The sequence below is a fragment of the Triticum aestivum genome, chromosome 3A (assembly GCF_018294505.1).
Source record: "Triticum aestivum cultivar Chinese Spring chromosome 3A, IWGSC CS RefSeq v2.1, whole genome shotgun sequence".
NCBI lineage: Eukaryota > Viridiplantae > Streptophyta > Magnoliopsida > Poales > Poaceae > Triticum > Triticum aestivum.
The window spans coordinates 444,404,273-444,425,846 of record NC_057800.1 but is presented as its reverse complement, the minus strand read 5'-3'; the positions used below and the strand labels follow the sequence as shown (position 1 = coordinate 444,425,846).

Below are 21,574 nucleotides of genomic sequence, written 5' to 3'. Positions count from 1 at the left end.
CTTGTGTTTGATTGCAAAGTTGAGCTTGGAATGTTGTGGCATGCGGCATCACGAGCTGTTCATCGTGCCTCCTGAGAATAATGCTTCGTATTGTTTTGCATGTCAATAATGCTAGTGATTTGCTTGTTAGGAAGATCATCCTCTTCTGTTGTTTCCGTTCTTAAGAAGTTCATCATCTTATGTTTCATTCATAGCCTATACGACAAGTCGGGTAGGTTAGACGTGAAACCATATGATCTTTCGACCAACTCATCATCTTAGGCCATGATTGGATCGTCATTTTCCAACCAAAACCGTTTGTAAAACTGACGCTTGTAAATAAAAGCAGATGGTCTCGGGCGAAGCGCTTGGTTGGTCGATTTTGACTAGTAAAATATACACCGGTCTCTCAAATTACACGCGTAACCCGCCGGTTTTATTTATAGACCTCGGGCCCTCGGTTTCATTACGCCTATATTTTACGCGTTGTTTCCAATGACGAGTAAATTACACTTGTATCTTAATACAGGTGTGAAATAAACCAGAGCTCCCAAGCGCGGCCTTACCGTTTCATGCCGTCTCAGTCTCTCGAAGGTGCTCATAGGTGTCCGATGATCCTGGCTTCCTGAATGAGCAGCGGGCGCTGTGTCAGACCATCCGTAGGGCCCGTGAGGCCCTCTCCATCGTCCTTCGAGTTGTTGCGCTCACCGTGGCGCCGAGCATTGTTAACGTGGTTAATGAACATGAGGATTCAGGATATGACTTTATTTTGACTGGATGACAGTAGGGACCCACTAGGGCCATAGCCGTACGTATGCAAGTGCCTCCTTATTATGTACAACTATATTTTTTTGATTCCTCTTGGTTTCCTGACATCACAGTCCCACACCATTGTCAACCTATATAGTCAATATAAACGAGATAATTGCACAAGGTGCGGCCGACAGCTTGGGCAAGCAGCACGAGCAGTATTTGTGTTTTTGAGGCGTGAGCACTGCAGAGTTTTTCTTGGCGATGTTTTCGTTGTTGTTCAGAGGAGAGCAGGGTATTAACTGGGCGGGTTGTGGCCCGTCTAGCCCAGGATATATATCCAGCCCAGATATTAATTTTTTTTCAAGATGAAAATGGCTAGCCCAGCTATACGTTTATTTGAGGAATACTCAGGCAAGATCAACTTGTTATTCTCCGCCCCGCTGGGCTGCAAATCTTTCCTAGGAGGGATGCATTAGGCTTAACATGAAAATGAGTTTAAAAAAATAATAAATGGGATGTAATTATAAAAACTAGGCAGTAAAAAAATACACCAAGCACGAAATTAGTTTATAAAATATTATTTATGGATTTTGAAAATCTTAATTTTTAATTGTTGCGCGCGCAATGTTTCATTAGATTTTTATGTAATACAAATTTATATTTAATCTGACTAGAAATTTCGGGATAAAAATATTTCGGATCCCATCAAAATATGGGAAATTTTATTGAATTCTGTCTTGAACGGTTGGTTGAAATTATTAATCGTTATCCTAGCTAGAAAATGGGTTGTACTTTTAACAAACTGTAAATGGGCTGTAGTAAATTCCATTAGAATTCAAAAATGGACTGTACATTCTTACAAATGCAAAAATGGCTATAAGTTCTCTGCCACACACTTGTGGGCCTACTAAGTTGACGCGTCCCTAAAAAAAGAAGTTGACGCGTATGCAAGGCTTTGTCAACTTATTATAGTTAACACACGGTTCTAGCAGCAGTGACTGTTGAATGTCCATCCAAAGAATGATGTGCTTCTTCTTCAATCTCGGATATTCTAGTTTCACCCGCCCAAAAAATGATTCCTCCCCCTGACATCTGGGGCGCACCATTTCGGAAGCTGACCTGTGGGCCTACTAAGTTGACGCGTACCAAGGGCTTTGTCAACTTAGTCAATATGAACGATTCTAGCTGTAGTGATCGTACGATGTCCATCCAACGACCGTAGTGCTTCTTCAACCTCTGGTCTTCTTGCTCCAGCCGCCCAAAGCAGCGGCTGTCGTGCCGCCTGCTCCTGCCTCCCGTGGCCGGCTGTGCTCCCGCGGAGGCCTCACCGCCCCCTACTACTCTCATCGCTGGCTAGGCCATCCCTCCACTCACCCACACCCCTGTTGCGGCGATGGCAGCCTCATACCGCAGCCGAACCAGTGAACCCTCGTACTCCTCTCCGCGCGGGCTTCCGCTGTCGCGTCTTCCCCGGCTCCGCGTCATCCCCTTCCTAGGCCTCGTCACTCGCCGTCGTCCACCGCCCTGGTGCTCTCGGCGCGGCGTGGTTAACGTGGTCAAGGAACGACTTCCATCAAAAGAGTACTGTACGTGGAGAGGCTGATAGCTGAGTCCACGGCAGCCGCAAGGAAGTGCCTCCTTATTACGCGGAAAATAATTATTCCTCCACCTAACAGCAGGGACCCACTGGACGGGCCATTGTATTTGGCAAAAAAAACGTTCCCCCCTTGACTGCTGGGACCCACCGGACGAGCCACCGTATTTCGCGAAAAAAGTGTTCCCCCCGCTGTCAGCTCAGACCCACCGGAAGTGCCTCCTTATTACGCACAAAAAAAATGAATACTCCCCCTGCTAGTTGGGACCCACCTTGGTGGGAGGCTGACTTGTGGGCCTACTAAGTTGACGGGGACGGAGTGCTTTGTCAACTTAGTCAATATGAACGATTCTAGCTCCAGTGACCGTACGATGTCCATCCAACGGCCGTAGTGCTTCTTCAACCTCTGGTCTTCTTCCTCCAGCCGCCCAAAGCAGCGCTGGTCGTGTTGCATGCTCCTGCCTCCTGTGGCTGGTTGTGCTGCCGCGGAGGCCTCACCGCCCCCTACTATTCCCACCGCTGGTCAGGCCCTGCGGCGACGACAGCCTCACACCGCAGCCGAACCAGTGAACCCTTGTACTCCTCTCCGTGCGGGCTTCCACTGCCGCGTCTTCCTCGGCTCCGCGTCGTCCCCTTCCTAGGCCTCGCCGCTCGCCGTCGTCCACCGCCCTGGTTCTCTCTGCGCGGCGTGGTCAACATGGTCAAGGAACGACTTCCATCGGAAGAGTACTGTACGTGGAGAGGCTGACAACTGGGTCCACGGCAGCTGCAAGGAAGTGCCTCCTTATTACGGGCAAAATAATTATTACTCCACCTGACAGTAGGGACCCACTGGACGGGCCACCGTATTTCACAAAAAAAACGTTTCTCTTTGACTGTTGGGACCCACCAGTTACATCTTCGCACGCAAGGAAGTGCGTCCGGGCAAAAAAATGATTCGCCCCCCTGACTGCTGGGACCCACCAGTTACATCTTCGCAGGCAAGGAAGTGCCTGACAGTCGGGACCCACCTAGTCGAAGCGTACGTAGCGTTGTCATTCTGGTCGCGAACATGTACATACATACTGGTCGATGTAGAGGCGCGCACGTGTCGTAGGAGAGGCGCACACGTAGCATGTACACGTACGTACAGCGACCAGTATGCAAGAAAGAAAATACGGCCACGTACATACATACTGGCAGGGTCTCGAACGCCTCATACGGGTAGTGTGCAAGAAAGAAAACACTTATTATAAAACGGCTCATAAAATTTAAGAGCCCCCAATTAACTTGAGTAAAAGAGGTGTTTTTAACGAATAATGTTTCTAACAAACTAAGTTTTTAACAACCAGCTTCTTTGTTTAAACAAATATAATGCATGGTTGAACTGAACAAAAATTTAACATTTAAAGAATTTGAGCATCAAAATGACTTAGTTGGTTAATGCGCTCGGTGTTGATGACGTGGTCTGAGCTTGTGGTGGGTCAAGGTCCCTACCTCCAAGCCGATCCTGAGGTGCCGGAGCAAAGAGCTCGGCTTGATGAAGTGACAACATAACTTTGCCGATATGTCGAGGCGAAGCCCCCGGTCCAGCTGAGGTGCCGAAGCATCCATGTCGACCGATGTGTCGAAGTAGGTCGGCATGTTAAACGTCGGCTTGAAGAAGAGGTGACGACGATGCTGATGCAGGTCAAAATTTGTGACGCAATCGATGTCGGCTTGATGAAGTGACCACACGACGATGTCGGTGTGCCCGCTCCGTGTAATCCATGAGGCGACGATGTTGGGCTAGTTTGACACCGGCGCAATGGTTAAGATCGCCTCGGAAAAGTCTCCAAATTTATGGGACGTGTTTGAGAACAATACACAATACCCTAGAAATTTCTTTTCCTTCAATAAAGATGTCCAATGTCCAGTTCATAAAGAAATATAAACTCGAGTCGGACTTGTTTTCGCGTAGAAAACAGATTCGAAAATTGATGCACTCATCAGGCGTTTTCTGGAGTTTGAGCGGTCGGATCGAGCTGCAATTTTGAGGGGTTGTCGATATGGGAATTCTGCATCCGATGAACAATTGGATCTTCCAAAGGATGTCCGAGCTGGACGCTGGACTCCTCTCCCTAAACTCGTCCAAATTCTCGTCCAGATTCGACACGGCTCTGGTAGATCAGAGTTTGTCGGAGATTCCTCCATCGGAAGGCGACGAAATTTTACAGGGTTGTTGTAGATTCAATTCCACCGAAGTAATCGTCAAAGCGATGCTCAAGGATGTGGGGACCATGAACACGAACCCACTGTGTAGAAAAAACTGTTGTTAATCTGCAGACGAGCCATCGATCCCTAGCGATCAAACAACGAGATCTTAACGAAAGCACCAATGTTGATGTCAAAAACCGGCAACCTGGCGCAACATGCGTTATATAGGATTTTCCTGGCTCAAGCACGTGAGGGATATTGCGACTGTGGTGACGAGGATGCAATGCGGCGGCTGTGTATTGGGCCCTAGGATTTGTGCGGTTGTCCAATGGGCTTTTAGGGAGGAACAACAAATCATACCCTCGTCTAGAAAGATGTTCAACAATCATATTTGCATGAAAAAAAGAAATAGGTGAAAACAATCAAGATCGGACGAACTAATGGAGCCAAGGGGCAAAATCTGCTACAAGCAACGCACACGGAAGAAGCTGTCTGGTGAAGGGTAGGCACACATAGTGTTCTTTTTACGAGAAGGCCTTCATGGTTAGCTTTATTAAAACTCAAATAAGGCTTACATCATCTACTAAAATTTTAGCAGTAAAACCGGAAGCGCATCCACCCATACAAACGGAGTGTTTGCACGCCCCCCCCCCCCCACTCAGCTAGACCATGAGCAGCAACAGTAGGCTCTCTATTACAATGCTCGGTAGTAACCTTCCCGAACTCTCTCAATAACTCATTGCAATAATTTAAAACTGGAATCGACACCACAAAATGGCCTTCATTTTGACGTAGAGCATCGACCACAATAATGTTGTCCATCCTCACCTAGGCATTATTGCACCCCAAGCTTTGAATTAACTTTAACCCTTCAAGGAGTGCTGCTACTTCCGCGGAGACGATATCTACCACGTGCTTAGGGCTAGAGGTAGACGCAGCAATGAAATTATCTCTATGGTCTCTAACTATAGCTCCACATGATCCCGAGTGAAGATCCTTACTGAATGAAGCATCAACATGTAACACTTGCTGCGATGCCAGAACAACAGGCCAAGTGTTCCGTCTAGGTGTAGGATTTTCTTTCCCCACCGCCCGTGTGAAGTTCAGAGCCAAAGCACGAATAGTCGGCGCCGGTCGTAGTGGTCTGAACGATCTCACCTCGAACATGTTGTCTGCGCTGCCACCAAATGAACCAACTCGCCGTAGCGATTAACTGTGGGAGTTCTATCGAATCGTTATATATGTATTGCGCAGAAGAATCACACCAGAGAAGTTCCATCACACTGGACCCTAAGCGGTCAACAAGCGACGCATCCTTCACCATCTTCCCGGTCCCAAGCGTAGTCCAAACTGTCATTGCTCTCTCGCACATAAATAAGGTGTGCTTCTCCGCTGCCGCTTGGCATATTGGACATCGAGAAATACTTTCGATGTGATGATTTGCTAGAATGCAAAAAACATGTGTAGGCATCTCCATAGGGAAAAAAATCTGTTGTTTCAAACTCTAAATTTTTCTCCCATACCAGTTGTGGTCGAGAACCACCGTAGCGACTCATAGTGTTATCATCATATATGTCATTCATTTCTTATAATAGGCGGTCCGTACTGTGAACGTTCGTGGGATGCCTTGCAACATAATAAGTACGTGTTTGATGGCATAATGGAATCTGCAAAATGCACTTATATAGTTTTTTTTTTGAACTTTGATACTGGTTGCTGGTTCCATTATGCCATTTTGAACTTACGTGTCGGGGATCAAAGTACCATTCGAAGTATTCTGTTGCAACTAATCCAGAGCGTCAATTTTGTATCCAGCGGCCGAAAAGGAGCAATGTTTTTTTAGGAAAAGGAGCAAAGTTAGACGTACTGTTCACGTGTGACTTCACCACAGCAAGTCGGAGAATCTGGTTGACTCTCCCTCGCCGGCGGCCGGCGCCGTGCTCCGGCAGCGGCGCAGCCCCCGTGTCACTCCAACATCTGCGCCCCGTCGAGTCACGTGCCGTGCCCGCACGAGCACCTGCCCCCATATCCCTGGCCGCGCTCCGCGCTACCGCGGCGATCGGGCGTCCACTGCCCAGTCGCGCACCTTCCCTCGCCGTACGAATATGGCCTCTGTTCCCGCTCCTATCGCGCGCCTCCCCCCCCCCCCCCCCCCCCCCTCGCCGTGTCCACACCCCCCTCCCTCATCCCCGACCGTCAGCACCGGCGGAGGCACGACACACCGCGCGCACGAGGGCGCCGCAGCGGATCGGAGGAGTGGATCCGGGGCGAAGGGAGACGGCGCGGGGTAGCAGTACATCACTCCGGAGCACGGGGCGACTGGCGCGGCGGGCGCCATGGCTAAAAAGGCGCGCATGTGAACCACCCTAGTTGACATTTTGTGCCTCGCCTGATGCGTATCCGATTGCGGGATTGACTCATACGCTTCCAGGGCTCGGATAAGGCGGGGTTCTTCACGGAGTACGGCGAGGCGACCCGGTACGAGATCGGCGAAGTGGTCGGCAAAGGCAGCTACGGCGTCGTGGCGGCTGCCGTCGACACCCACACCGGCGAGCGCGTCGCCATCAAAAAGATCGACGACGTCTTCGAGCATGTCGCCGACGCCACCCGCATTCTCCGCGAGATCAAGCTTCTCCGCCTTCTGCGCCACCCAGACATCGTCGAGATCAAGCATATCATGCTCCCGCCGTCGCGCCGCGAGTTTCGTGACATCTACATTATCTTCGAGCTCATGGAGTCCGACCTCCACCAGGTCATCAAGGCCAACGACGACCTCAGCCCGGAGCACTTTCAGTTCTTTTTCTACCAGCTGCTTCGCGGGATGAAGTACATGCACGCTGCCAATGTCTTCCACCGGGACCTCAAGCCCAAGAACATTCTAGCCAATGCCGATTGCAAGCTCAAGATTTGCGACTTCGGCCTTTCTCGGGTTTCCTTCAATGACACCCCGTCCGCGATATTCTGGACGGTAGGTAGTTTATACTCTAATAAAAGCTTACCACAGATTATGTGTATTATGTAAGCAGCCAACCAAAATTTAGACTTTTATGCTCGCGTGGCCATCTGTCCCAGGATTATGTAGCAACAAGGTGGTATCGTGCTCCAGAATTATGTGGCTCCTTCTTTTCAAAGGTGAGAAAACTTCATCTCGACAAAATTTGACCTTAACCAAATTAGAGACCGTGAATCCGTGATAATTCATATGTGAGCATCAATATCCTCGTTGATGTTGTCGAGTTTGTTTATAAATCCGAGTTTTCTTGTACACTTGATTATTGGCAGTCAATGCACATGTTACCACATTGTATAATTCGGGTTTCACTATACTGAAGTTAGTATTTCCTTTTACAGTATACTCCTGCAATTGATATTTGGAGCATAGGATGTATATTTGCCGAAATGCTTACAGGGAGGCCGCTCTTTCCTGGCAAAAACGTGGTACATCAATTGGATCTCATGACTGATCTACTTGGCACTCCTTCAGAAGAATCTATTTCCAGGGTGAGTTCACTTCCCTGCTTCTAAAAATGATAAAAACAGTTAAGAGACCTACCTCCAATGTGATTGCCTTACCAACTCTTTGTGATGGTGGTTATCATCTCCGTTATCACTTGGATCTCCGTTATTACAGCATGGAACTATCTATCTGAAGTTCAAACTACTGAAATATTACTGCTATAACTGGCCCTGCTGTTATATACATACTGCTAAGACTAATTCTTGCATTATGTCCTAAAAGTAAGGGACTGCCTAGAACGCAAACGCCTGATTATTTTCATAGGGGCAGTTGATTTTGCTGAACCACTGGATTTAGATCCAACAGCTCGCTCTACTTCTTCAACCTCCGGACACCTGTCTTCTTTCTCACCTTTATCCTCACCCTAAACCCTCTGCCAAGGTATCCCCTGCGTGTCGACAACTTCCCTGCCTCGCGGTCCACCACCTGTATTCTCTTCACCTTCGGCTTCGGTTTCCAACGTCTTCCATGACACGCACAACCCTAACCCCCTAACCACTTTGGCAACGTCTCCTGCCTCGGCTCCACAGCTGTCGCCACTCCTGTGTGGCCGGTGTTGAATAAATAGGCAATTTTTCGATTAATTTAATCCAAGAATAAATCACTAGCATGGCATTGACAGAAATAACCACATACCGATATTCAATCATGCAAGCACATACTACGCTAATTGCAGACAGATCTATGTATAACGCTAGCATGGCTAAAACAGAAAACAATAGGAGCGAGATAAACGAGTTATACCCTCCAATAGGCTAGGAAGCTGCGGCGGCAGCGGTGGCAGCATTGACGTCCTCGGCGGCCTTCTTGTCGGCTTCGATCTTCTCAGCGGCGGCACGTTTAGCGTCGGTGGACATGGTGATGACGAGGGCGACGCGAACATAGAGGAAGTAGACGAACAGAGGCGAGCAGTCGCGTAGTCGCTTCCCAAAAACCTAATCGCCCCTCTCCCGTACAGGATCCGGAGAGGCGGGGTTTCAGAGACCTGCTCTCCCGTCAACCATGTACGCGGTGGACGGGATGGAGTCGCCGGCGGCAGCAGCAGCAAAGGAACGACAGTGGGCATGAAGGCAGAGATGCGATATGTTTCACGTGACGGCTGGTTGGGAGACGCCTCACACATATATAGGCGCAACCGCGTGGAGAGACGTGGGCTTGACCCATGTCCGAGTCCGTGACAGCCCACGATTCGACGTCTCAGATCGTGGCCCAGCTGTCAAAAACTCTCCGTTACTGACAGGCAAAAATAAGGGCATAGGTGTGAGCTCGGCTCGGCTCATTCCCGCAACCCGCGGCACGTCGTGACAAGGCGTGGCGTGGCGAGGCGAGCGGCAGAGGAGGAGTGCGCGAGGGCCTCTTCTATTCTCAAGCTCCAATAGCATGTGGAAGAGAATCCCTTATAAAGAGGTCCAACTCCTTCTCCACTAGCAGGGTGGGACTAAACTTCCCACTACACCTAGTGCCATATAACCCACATGGACCCTTAGAGATTTTTTGAAATTGTTAGATGAGCCTAAAGCCCACTCCATATTTCAACAATTCCCCACCAGATCTCGAGGGCCCATTGTGTCCTCTGTTCCAATTGCTGTTTCGATATACCAGTGTTTCAGTGAAGGCACGTTAAGGTTGAACTTCACCTAGAGCAAGCAGCTACACTCCTTCACAACTAAACAATGGACTATGCCTTGAATTGTCAGTTTGGTGTAAAGAAGTTTCCCACATGTCTTACTAGTACTAGGCTGCCGAAGGCTGACCCCTCAGGGTGGAGCATATAAGTCACACTCCTAGCCTATTCATAAGTTTACTAGAGATCACCCCAATCTCATAGACTGTGACCAACAGTCAGGCTCATATAGGTGTGTTCCTCCAAAGATCGCTTTGTAGGATAGCATCTTGCTTACATAAGCTTTGGAACACATTAACACAGTAGCCATCCTACCATACAGTATCCGAAAGTATTGCATCTCCAATGGAGTGGGTTAGTAAAGTTACTCTCCTCAGTTTACCATTGGCTTGTTTTCTCAGGTCCTACTTCACGGGATCTCCGATCACATAGGTTGGGTTACCACCATGGCAACTCACGTGGGTCTCATACCCATCTCCCTCGATGCATTATCTATCACAACACGTGATAGTCCTTTTGTAAAGGGATCTGCCAGATTCTTAGCCGTTTGGATATAATCCAACGCTATCACTCTGGAGTTTCTTAATTTTTTGACAGCTTTTAATCTCATTTTTATATGTTTGTTGGACTTCATGTTGTCCTTTGAACTGTTCACCTTGGTGATAACAGTTTGATTGTCACAGTTCATAAGGATAGCCGGAACCGGCTTCTCAACCAATGGCAAGTCCATCAAAAGATCTCGAAGCGATCCTGCTTCGACACCAGACGTGTCTAACGCTGTTAATTCTGCTTCCATTGTCGATCTTGTTAAAATCGTTTGCTTGCAAGACTTCCAGGAAACAACGCCACCTCCAAGAGTAAACATATACCCGGTTGCGGCCTTCATCTCATCAGCATCAGAGATCCAATTCACATCACTATACCCTTCAAGTACCGACGGGTATCCGGTATAGTGAAGTCCATAGTTCATAGTACCTTTCAGATAGCGCATAACTCTTTCAACAGCATGCCAATGTACATCACCTGTTTTGGAAACAAATCGGCTCAGTTTGCTCACAGCAAATGCGATGTCAGGCCTCGTTGCGCTCGCTAGGTACATGAGTGAACCAATGATTTAAGAGTATCTCAATTGACCTTTAGCCGTGCCTTCGAACTTTCGAATCAACACACTAGGATCATATGGTGTTTGAGATGGTTTGCAGTCCGAATATCCAAAACGGCTCAACACCTTCTCAACACAATGGGATTGCAGAAGTGTAATCCCACCCTCATTATATCTCTGAGTAGCTTGATGTTCAAGATAACATCAGCCACACCAAGGTCTTTCATCTCAAAGTTCTGAGATAGAAACGACTTGACCTCCTCAATGACTTTGAGGTTGGTTCCGAATATCAGTATGTCATCAACATACAAGCACAGTATAACTCCTTCGCCCCCACCATGGCTATAGTATACACATTTGTCAGCTTCATTCACAATAAAGCCAACAGATGTCAGTATTGTATTAAACTTGTCATGCCACTGCTTAGGTGCTTGTTTCAGGCCATATAAAGATTTCAGCAACCTACACACTTTTCCTTCCTGACCATCTATCACAAAGCCATTTGGCTGTTGCATGTAGATTTCCTCGTCTAGCTCTCCATTCAGGAAAGTCGTCTTAACATCCATCTGGTGGACGAGAAGACCATGCGAGGCCGCCAACGAGAGTAGTACTCGAATGGTGGTCAGTCTGGCCACAGGTGAATAAGTATCAAAGAAATCTTCCTCTTCTTTCTAGTCATAGCCCTTGGCCACAAGCCTAGCCTTGTACTTTTCAATTGTATCATCGGGCCTAAGCTTCTTTTTGAACACCCACTTACATCCCAATGGTTTGCAACCATAGGGACGTTCAGTAATCTCCCATGTCCCGTTAGCCATGATGGAATCCATCTCGCTACGGACCGCATTCTTCTAGTAGTCCGCTTCTAGAGAGGCATACGCTTCTGAAATAGAAGTGGGAGTATCATCCACGAGGTACACAAAGAAATCATCACCAAAGGTCTTTGCAGTCCTTTGTCTCTTATCCCTACCAAGGGTTTCCTCGTCATCCTCATGATTATCATCATGTGTTTGTTCATAATATTCCATAGGAATGGCAGGCTCAGGAGTCTCCTCAGATTCCTGTCTAGAAGTGCTTTGCATATCTCATAGGAAAAATATCCTCGAAGAATGTAGCACCTTAGACTCCATAATTGTACTGACCTTTTGGTCACGTACCTCAGATTTCACTACTAGAAATCTATAGCCAGCGCTATTCTTAGTGTAGCCCAAATTAACGCAATCCATAGCCTTTGTTCCAAGCTTATGCTTTTTGGGGATCGGCACATTGACTTTCGCCAAACAGCCCCAAGTACGCAAGTACAAGAGTGTTGTCCTTCTCTTCGCCCATTTCTCATAGGGAGTGATCTCATTATCCTTTGTTGGAACTTTATTCAGGACATGACATGCCGTCAATATAGCCTCCCCCCACCATGCCTTGGATAAACCCGATGTATCTAACATGGCGTTAACCAAATCAGTTATAGTACGGTTTTTCCGCTCGGCAACCCCCGTTTGACTGGGTAAATAGGGAGGCGTCCTCTCATGAATAATGTCATGTTCCGCACAAAAAGAATCAAACTTACTCGAGAAGTACTCTCCACCAGGATCTGACCGGACTCGTTTAATTTTCTTTTCAAGTTGATTCTCAACTTCTGCCTTATAGATTTTATAGGAGTGTAGAGCCTCATCTTTAGTATTTAACAGATACACATAGCAATATCTAGTGGAATCATCTATCAATGTCATGAAGTATTTCTTTCCACCTTTAGTCAACACACCATTCATCTCACAAAGATCAGAATGTATGAGTTCTAATGGTGCCAAGTGTCTCTCCTTCGCAGCTTTGTGAGGCTTGCAAGGTTGCTTAGCTTGCACACATGAAAGGCACTTAGAACCTTTGGCTAAAATGAAACTTGGGATTAAATTCAACTTAGCTAGCCGCGTCATAACACCGAAACTAATGTGACAAAGACGTGAATGCCAAACTTTAGATTCATTAACACTCAATGAATATGGTTCATGACTTTATTACAAAAATCTGCGAGGAAAAGACGGAACATCCCTCTGCTCTCATAACCTTTTCCAATAAAGAGTCCATATTTTGTAACAACTAATTTATTAGACTCGAAGACCAATTTAAACCCTTCTCTACATAGAAGGGAGCCACTAACGAGGTTCTTCTTGATGGCGGGGACATGTTGCACGTTCTTCAGCTGCACGATCCTTCCTGAAGTAAACTTCAGATCGACCGTGCCAACACCATGAACAGAAGCACTCGCGCCATTCCCCATCAATACAGACCCGTGGCCTGTGACCCGGTAAGAAGAAAATAATGAAATGTCAGCACACACATGAACACCTGCACCTGTATCCACCCACCAATCGATGGACTGAACACTGAAAAAACAGTAAATAAATTACCATACCCAGATGCACCATTCTCATTGTTGCCCACAATCATGTTGACAGACTTGGAGTTCTGCCCTGGCTTCTTATACTTGTTTGGGCACTTGTTGGCCCAATGTTCAACCGAACCACAAGTGAAACAACCCTCATCCTTCTTGTTCTTCTTGAAGGTCGTCTTACCCTTCTTCTTAAAGTCGGTATTCTGTTGGACACCGTTCTTTCCCTTGGGCTTGTGGGAATTGAAGTTCCTCTGGTGCACCATGTTGGCGACAGAAGTTCCTTCGGTCCCTTTTCCGTGCGAGTCCTTTGCCCTTGAATTTTGCTCAACATTCAGATGGCCGATGACATCCTCTACCGAGAATTCACGCCTCTGATGTTTCAGAGTGGTAGCAAAGTTTCTCCACGAATTAGGGAGCTTGGCGATTATACATCCCGCGACAAATTTGCCCGGTAAATCGCACTTAAGAAGCTCAAGCTCCTTAACGATGCATATTATCTCATGAGCCTGCTCCAATACAGGACAGTTCTCAACGATCTTGTAATCATGGAACTGCTGTATAATATACATCTCGCTCCCAACATCGGTGGCCCCGAATTTAGATTTGAGCGCCTCCCACAAGTCCTTGGCAACATGCACATGCAAATATGCGTCAACCAACTTATCACCGATCACGCTAAGAACTGCTCCGAGAAATACGACGGTGGCCTCCCTAAACGCCTTCTCCTGTTCAGGAGCAATCGTTCCTGTGGAAGAGGCACCGGTGACCCAGAACACGTTCTTAGCCGTGAGCCATAAAGTGGTCTTAGTCTGCCAACGCTTAAAGTACGTGCCGGTAAACTTATCCGGTTTCAGTGCAGCGGCAAAGCCACTTGCCGAAAAATTCCTACACACATTAGGTTTTTGGATTGTTCAATAAATAGGCAATTTTCCGATTAATTTAATCCAAAAATGAATCACTAGCATGGCATTGACAGAAATAACCACATACTATTCAATCGTGCAAGCTCATACTACGCTAATTGCAGACAGATCTATATATAATGCTAGCATGGCTAAAACAGAAAACAATAGGAGCGGGATAAACGAGTTATACCCTCCAGTAGGCCAGGAAGCCGCGACGGCGGCGGTGTGGCAGCAGCGGCGTCCTCGGCGGCCTTCTTGTCGGCTTCGATCTTCTTGGCGGCGGCACGTTCAGCGTCGGTGGACATGGTGATGACGAGGGCGACACGAACGTAGAGGAAGTAGACGAACAGAGGCGAGCAGTCGCTTCCCAAAAACCTAATTGCCCCTCTCCCGTACAGGATCCAGAGAGGCGGAGTTTCGGAGACCTGCTCTCCCGTCGACCGTGTACGCGGCAGACGGGGTGGAGTCGCCGGCGGGAGCAGCCAAGGAACGACAGTGGGCGTGGAGGCAGAGATGCGATCTGTTTCACGTGACGGCTGGTTGGGAGACGCCTCACACATATATAGGCGCAGCCGCGTGGCGTCCGCGTGGAGAGTTGAGGCGAGGCGGGCGGCGGCGAAGGAGTGCGCGAGGGCCTCTTCTATTCTCAAGCTCCAATAGCATGTGGAAGAGAATCCCTTATAAAGAGGTCCAACTCCTTCTCCACTAGCGGGGTGGGACTAAACTTCCCACTACACCTAGTGCCATATAATCCACTTGGGCCCTTAGAGATTTTCTGAAATTGTTAGATGGGCCTAAAGCCCACCCCATATTTCAACAGCCGGTGGCTCTGCATCTGCATTTTAAATAACTACCCGACAGCAAAAGGGTAAAAATTCATGCTTTGTTTAATTTGTGCTTATCATAAGAAACTTCAGAGTGATGTTTTGGTTGAATAATTCACTACCTGGACAGGCATCTGGTCTTAAGACAGTCCCACACTCCCAGTGATCATATATTTGCTTGATTTGTATACCTTGTAATCCCTAATTCTGGAAAGGGCAAACGAGGTATCGAAAAAAATATGGACGATAATTGATATCTAACAATGATGCTTTACAAACAACTAAACTTGCCCCATCTATGGCTGAGGGAGTTATCTTTTGAACATTATTCTTACAGAAAATAACTGTGGTTGTAAACCTTTTTTTTGCATGGAAGGCATTCAGAGTGATGTTTTGGTCAAATAATTCACTACCTGAATAGGCATGTTGTCTCAGAAAGCCCCGCACTCACATTGACCATATATTTGCTTGATCTGTGTAGTTTGTAATCCAATTTCTGGAAAGGGCCAACACGATATCTGGTCACCATTGTGCTAAAAAAATATGAACGCCAATTGATATTTAACAATGATTCATGACAAGCAATGAGCTTGCTCTATCTAAGGATAAGGGAGTTATCTTTTGAACATTATTCTTATGGAAATAGCTGTGGATGTAAACATTTTTTCTGGACAAAAGGCTTTCACCCTCCTTTATAGATACAGCCACAAATGGCTATGAGTACAGAAGTTCCACAAATACTCATGATTCCTTAAAGAAGTTGCATAGCACAATTACAACACAAACACAAACACTCGCACACAAAACACCCCAGCCACTCCCGAGATAGCAAAAAGGGCGACACGTGAAGTTTCCTCCATGTCCTCCTTTGATGATGGCATCACGAGCTGCAAACAAAAAATGATCATTTTGAACAAACAATTAGATGGATGTTTGGGTGCAGCTATGGCCTTTGGGGGCAACCATTGGGAGATGATAACACGGGATTCATTCAAGCAGTTTTGCATGGCGGTACAGTAATAGGTTATGTGTCTGAGTGATGTAATCCTGTTATTGGTCAGTTGTGATTGGGCCTTGCTTTCACTTGTTAAACTTTTTTGGATGTTGGTCACGGTACTTTAATTAAGATGGTTGTGCATCATAGGTTGCAGATTCCGGGGTTTTAACCTTCTTTTCGAAGGGAAAGATGGATGTTTGGGGATAACCCACTCCATAGTGAGTTTGTTGCGTGTGTCCTAGAGTGCACAATTCTGAGCTGCAAAGGCGACCCAAATGTCCCTAGAAATGCAACTTGAAACCCCCTAGATATGATTGAGAAGCTTGCACGAAGCACCTAAGGTTCCAGTTTGCGTCTTCAAATTCCCTAGAGTGCACAGGTCCCATTGGACAGGCCGTGGCGCTTGAGAACCTGGTCACTCAAAGGCAAGCAGCCATGGGTCAACTGCCAAAGGAAGATTTGTGGCCTAGGTTTTGGTTAATGCTTCAGTCTTTTGGTTATTGTACTATGATTTTTGTGATCATCTTTACTTTGATATTTTTTCCAAATATATTAAAACAAAGTAACAACACAGATAGTAAATTATATTTGTTCGAATATCCATTTCTGAATCTCTCCTTTTCAATGAAAAGAAACGCAAAGCTTTTGCGTTTTCTCGAAAAATATCCATTTCTGAGCCCGGGCTCATCTGCACCCGGTTAAGAGAAAATTCAAAACAAATACTAAAATATTTTTTGCATGGAAGATGATTTGGTGCGTGAGCTCCACTCCAAATTTCAGGTCATTTGGACATATGAGTAGCTCTCAGCAAAAAAGACAAATTGGGTCAAAACAGTACATGAACAGTACTCTGTTTCACAGACCCCAAATTTGTTTTTTTTTTTGCCAAGAGATACTCAGATGTCCAAATGAGTTGAACTTTGGAGTGAACCTCACGCACCTATGCATCTTCCATTCCAAAAAAATCGGATTTTTTTTGAAAATTTTCTAGTATTTTTTTTAATTTACTGTTCACCATGGGAGTAGATGAGCCCGGGAGCCAAATAGCCGCACTCTTGTTTGTTCTGCTAAGTATTTTTTTAGGTGATAAATCACGTTCAGAAATGATTCTTAAACTCTGCATCTGTTGCCTATTTGTACTGCATATAGGTTCGAAACGAAAAAGCTCGACGATATTTGGGAAACATGAAAAAAAAGCATCCAATACCTTTTTCTCAGAAGTTTCCTGGTGTAGACCCCATGGCACTCCATTTGCTTGAGCGTCTTCTTGCTTTTGACCCCGCAGATCGGCCAACTGCTGCAGAGGTAGGAAATATAAACAACAAGAATCTTAGCTCAAAAAGCTTGTTTCTTTTGTTATTCTCGATACTGATATGATATCAATGTAATTCAAGGCCTTGGCAGACCCATACTTTACTGGATTGGCAAATTCTGAACTCGAACCCACAGCGCAACCCATCTCGAAACTTGAGTTTGAGTTTGAGAGAAGGAAGCTGGCCAGAGAGGATTTACGTGAATTAATTTACAGAGAGGTAATGTTAGTCAATTGTACGGTGGGCATTGTGGTAGTAGTCTTTACTAATGCATGAAGTATCTCTAGATTTTAGAGTACCATCCTCAGATGTTGCATGACTATCTTCGTGGTGGAGATCAGGCAAACTTTCTTTACCCAAGGTGAGTTTGGAAAAAATGCTTTAATCCACCATTTCTTGTTACAAGAAGAATAATATACTCCCTCCGTTCTAAAATAGATGACCCAATTTTATAGTAACTTTGTACTAAAGTTAGTACAAAGTTGAGTCATCTATTTTGGAACGGAGGGAGTACATGTGTTATCTATGTAATGTTTTGTTCAGTTAGTAAAGTTTGCTTTTGACAATGATAGGCATATGTTTCAGTAGGTGTTATTCGTTGAACTTTTGCATGGTACAACTTGAGTGGAGGTGAGACAGAAAAGCATACCAGTGTACATTATGATCCTATGAATGTAACGAGCAATGTGTAGCTTAAAATATTATTTTTATAATCATTGAATATCATTATCAAGCAACTGCATATGTGGAAGCTGTTTAACATAATCAGTTGCGATGCGTTAATGACGTTTTTCTTGTGTTAAACAATTGTCCCTTTGGATTTTGATGTACAATCTTTTCATTGTAAAAATATGCTTTTAATTTCCCTAAATAAGAATTCATGCTATTGTAAACCTCATTCAAATATGGCATACTAAAGAAACACCATTTCTTTAACCACAGTTATGATTGGTTAAGACATTGCCAGTATACTAACTGATATATTATTGCCAGTGGGGTGGATCGTTTCAAGAGCCAATTTGTTCATCTTGAAGAAATCGGTGCTAAGGGTGAAAAGACTAGCCCGCAGCTGCGGCAGCATGCTTCCTTACCAAGGCAATACCTTCAGCTTAGTAAACTATAATGCTTCTCTTCAGTAAAAATATGTGCATGTCTCTTGAACTAATATATCCTCCATCTTATCTCAGGGAAAGAGTTATCGGCAGCAGTGATGAGCCTGAAAAGCCAAATGCAGACTACTGTATAAAATTGCATGTAGATGAGCTACCAGGTCACACATCGGTGACGGATGGCCTTAACAAGCCACTGTTGAATACTCGAAACTTCTTGAAGAGCGAAAGCATCGGTGCCTCCAAGTGCATCGTTGTCAAAGAAAAGCAAGAAAAAGATGTAAGTGCCGCGACAGCATTACCTCCCTAAAACTATTAACAAAACCAAATATGTTGAGTTGACCTTTTTTTATATTAATAACCAAACTGGATCAATGTTGAAAGTTGGCCAAAAATTATAGGAAATGTTAAAAGCCCGACACCAGATTTTTAGCGCTAAAAATCTGACGATCAGATTTGCCATGCGAAAACAGATAAAATTGCCATGCTTTAGTATAAGGAGATTTGCCATTGTTCTACAGTGCAAATTGCCATGTGTAGCATAAAAAGCCGCAGAAAAATTGCCATGGTGCAACGATTGATTGCCATGTGTTCGATCGGGATCCGACGTACTTGAGGACGTCAGATTTTTAGTACTATAAATCTAACGTCAGAGTTATATTGAGAAAATTCTTGTCTAGAGTTAAAGACTCGATTGTCTAATGCAAATGCGATATAGAACACGATGCTTTTAGGTGAAGAGTTAAAGGCTCGATTGTCTACCACTCCCTCGAACTAAAACCACGACAAGGATTATGGAACGGGGGGAGTAGTTCCTAAATAACATGGGTATGGTAAAAGCTGTGTGATGTGCGATTCCTATTTCTGAAATCAGGCAACATTGAGTCACCGAGTACGGAATAGTTCCAGTGTCAATGTAGGTGGTTGAGAAACTGATATAAAAAATGCTTGAGTCTATTAAAGCTTAAATAAAGCTCATTATGTATAGATAAGCTGAACTTCTGTGCATGTTGGTTGGATTTCTTTTTCTCAGACCAAACTGTCGTGGAGGGCAGACAGTATACCTCTCTACAAGGGGTCCAATTGTACCCTAGCCGCTTTCAGAACATGCCTTATAAGTCCTTGGAATCCAGTGATTCATTGAGTGAACACATTGAAGTTCCACGCTACGAGTTGATTCTCTGATGTAATGGCCCCTCTAACTTGGATAACTTGCTATCAATCAAATTATGTGTGCTCCTTTGTTTTTGCAGGAGGAATCTATGTCTGAGTATATGCATGAAGCATCTGATTAGGAACCGAAAAGGATTGCTCAACTCAAAAGTTTGTGATGGCACAGGGAAGACAGAAGCACGTCCGATCCATGGGAGCTTCAATTCAGAATCCCGAGCGCACGAATCAGATCGATGAACCACACTGGTGCCGGTGCCGGTGCCGATACCGGATAGTCATCTCATTGGTTAGCAGAGCATAGGATTTATTTCAATTTTTTGGGCGCAACTTTGATCGATGCTCCCATTATGTAACTAGTAGAGTTTAGGATGTAACCAACAGAGTGTAGAATGTAACAACATATACTGGAGTACATGACTCGACTTCTTATTACTCGTGCAATGCTTTCTTACTAGGTGACTTGATTCTCCTCATTTCTGCCAATGCTAGCAAGTAAGGAGTACTTACTAAAATTCAAGGATCTGCGGAGCACCTGTCCCCCCACTCCGTACTTTTTACCTTCAGCTCTGCCAGCTCCAGGAGCGAGAGCGTGGAGTCGGAGGGATGCCGAACAGGCCTTTACTGTACCGGGAGTTGGGAGAGGGGTGTGTACAGGGCGGGCCGGCCGGGACGTAGGTGACAACGTTGTTCACGTGCATCGCACAGTACAAGGTTTACTTGCATTGCAGGCAAAGAAGCATCGCCATCATAGTGCCAAGAACACACGTACTCGAGGACAGGAGTCATCACCAGCGCGTCGCCTAGACGTGGGAGCTGCGATCTCGACCGTGGATGGATGGCATTGCGATCCTGACCCATGCCCTGTGCTGTGCGCTTTTTGACCGTGCACTACCTCGAAGGCGTAGCAGATCCCGAAAAGACCCAAGCCAAAGCGCACGCTCAAAGGATCGTCCAGGTTTGGTCCCTCCCCCGTGCGCAAAAGGGTCGGTTTCAAACATTCACCTGCTCCCAGCACATGTAGCTAATCCGGTCCCGTAAACATCCGTGTACAGTGACCGTTCACATCTTAAACGTTCTCTTCTACAATCAAGTACCTCATTACCAAATCCTCAAATTCATAAAATCATATGCAACGTAAAATCCAGTCTAAATCTTCACCGGCGCTCATTCACCTCCATGTCCGGTGTCCGGCTGAGCCCTCAGAGTGAACGTGTGGTCGCTGGCGAGGAAGAGTAGGACATGAGACACAGACCAACTCACGGGACTCGAGGCACCACCGTCTCCAAAGCCCTACTCTTCCTCGTAGGAGCCCGTGGCCTGGACATCGCCGGTTGATGTTAGGTCCACAATAGACCCCTCGTGCTCGGAACACGACACCTGCACCACGACACGGTTTGCGGCCCCAAGGGCTGCCGGTCACACATATTGGCTCTGATGTGGCGTGCGACTACACCTCCGCGGCCTCCCGCGTCTTGTGCCCCGCATGGCGGGCACACCGCACCATATTAGCGGACGAGCCATAAGTAGTGTCGGTGTTTGCCTCTGACTCTGAGCCCCACGCGACGAGGAAGACGCGCCGCCGAAGGGGTTGCGCCGCCGCTACTGTGTTGGAGCGCCAGAAGGATGCACCGCCTTCGGCGATGCAGCGCTCAAGCGCCCCCAACCATCATGCCCAATGGATCTTGTAGCCATTTGTGCGGATGCAATGGATTCCCGCCGGATCGAGTCCAACCGCTGTCGGGCGGACTCCTCCCGAGAGCGGCGGAGAGCAACACGGATGGCCATCTCCTCCTCAGGCGTACATGGGAAGAGCTCCCATTCCACAAATCAGGAGAGCTCGGGGTCAAATTCGTTGCCGGCCATGCCGGAGAAGGTCAGAGATCATCGAAAGGGGCTTGGGGGTGGAGTGGAGTGCCTAGGGTTTTGTGCGGGATGCAGATGGTAACGAATATGTATGGGGTTAGGATGGGCCAGTGTGAACCATATCTAATATGGGGGACGCGCTCGGGTACATCCGGGCCTCCTCACGCCCACCCCAGATTTGTGCTAGATATGAGGGGTGTTGGTTAGATTCGATATGTAGGGCTGGTCAGAGACACCCGTCTGGATGGGGATTTTGTCACAGG

General features: G+C 46.5%; 1 protein-coding gene across 4 annotated transcripts; it reads left to right on the top strand.

The window, feature by feature from the left end:
* The first annotated feature begins 6,366 nt into the window (after window positions 1-6,366).
* Window positions 6,367-19,880, top strand: LOC123061583 (mitogen-activated protein kinase 16). 4 transcript variants are annotated; one of them, XR_006429124.1, is made up of 10 exons: window positions 6,367-6,849; window positions 6,933-7,469; window positions 7,574-7,633; window positions 7,853-8,002; window positions 17,003-17,158; window positions 17,248-17,385; window positions 17,461-17,527; window positions 18,160-18,261; window positions 18,354-18,555; window positions 19,529-19,880. XR_006429124.1 is itself a non-coding variant. In XM_044484746.1 (10 exons), the coding sequence occupies exons 1-10, from the start codon at window positions 6,838-6,840 to the stop codon at window positions 19,417-19,419; spliced, it is 1,542 nt and encodes a 513-aa protein (XP_044340681.1). In that variant the 5' UTR covers window positions 6,368-6,837; the 3' UTR covers window positions 19,420-19,563. The 4 variants fall into 4 exon arrangements, 2 of the variants coding, with proteins under 2 accessions (XP_044340681.1, XP_044340682.1); XR_006429125.1 differs by having other exon boundaries at window positions 19,309-19,563; XM_044484746.1 differs by having other exon boundaries at window positions 6,368-6,849; window positions 17,454-17,527; window positions 19,309-19,563.
* The last annotated feature ends 1,694 nt before the right edge of the window (window positions 19,881-21,574 follow it).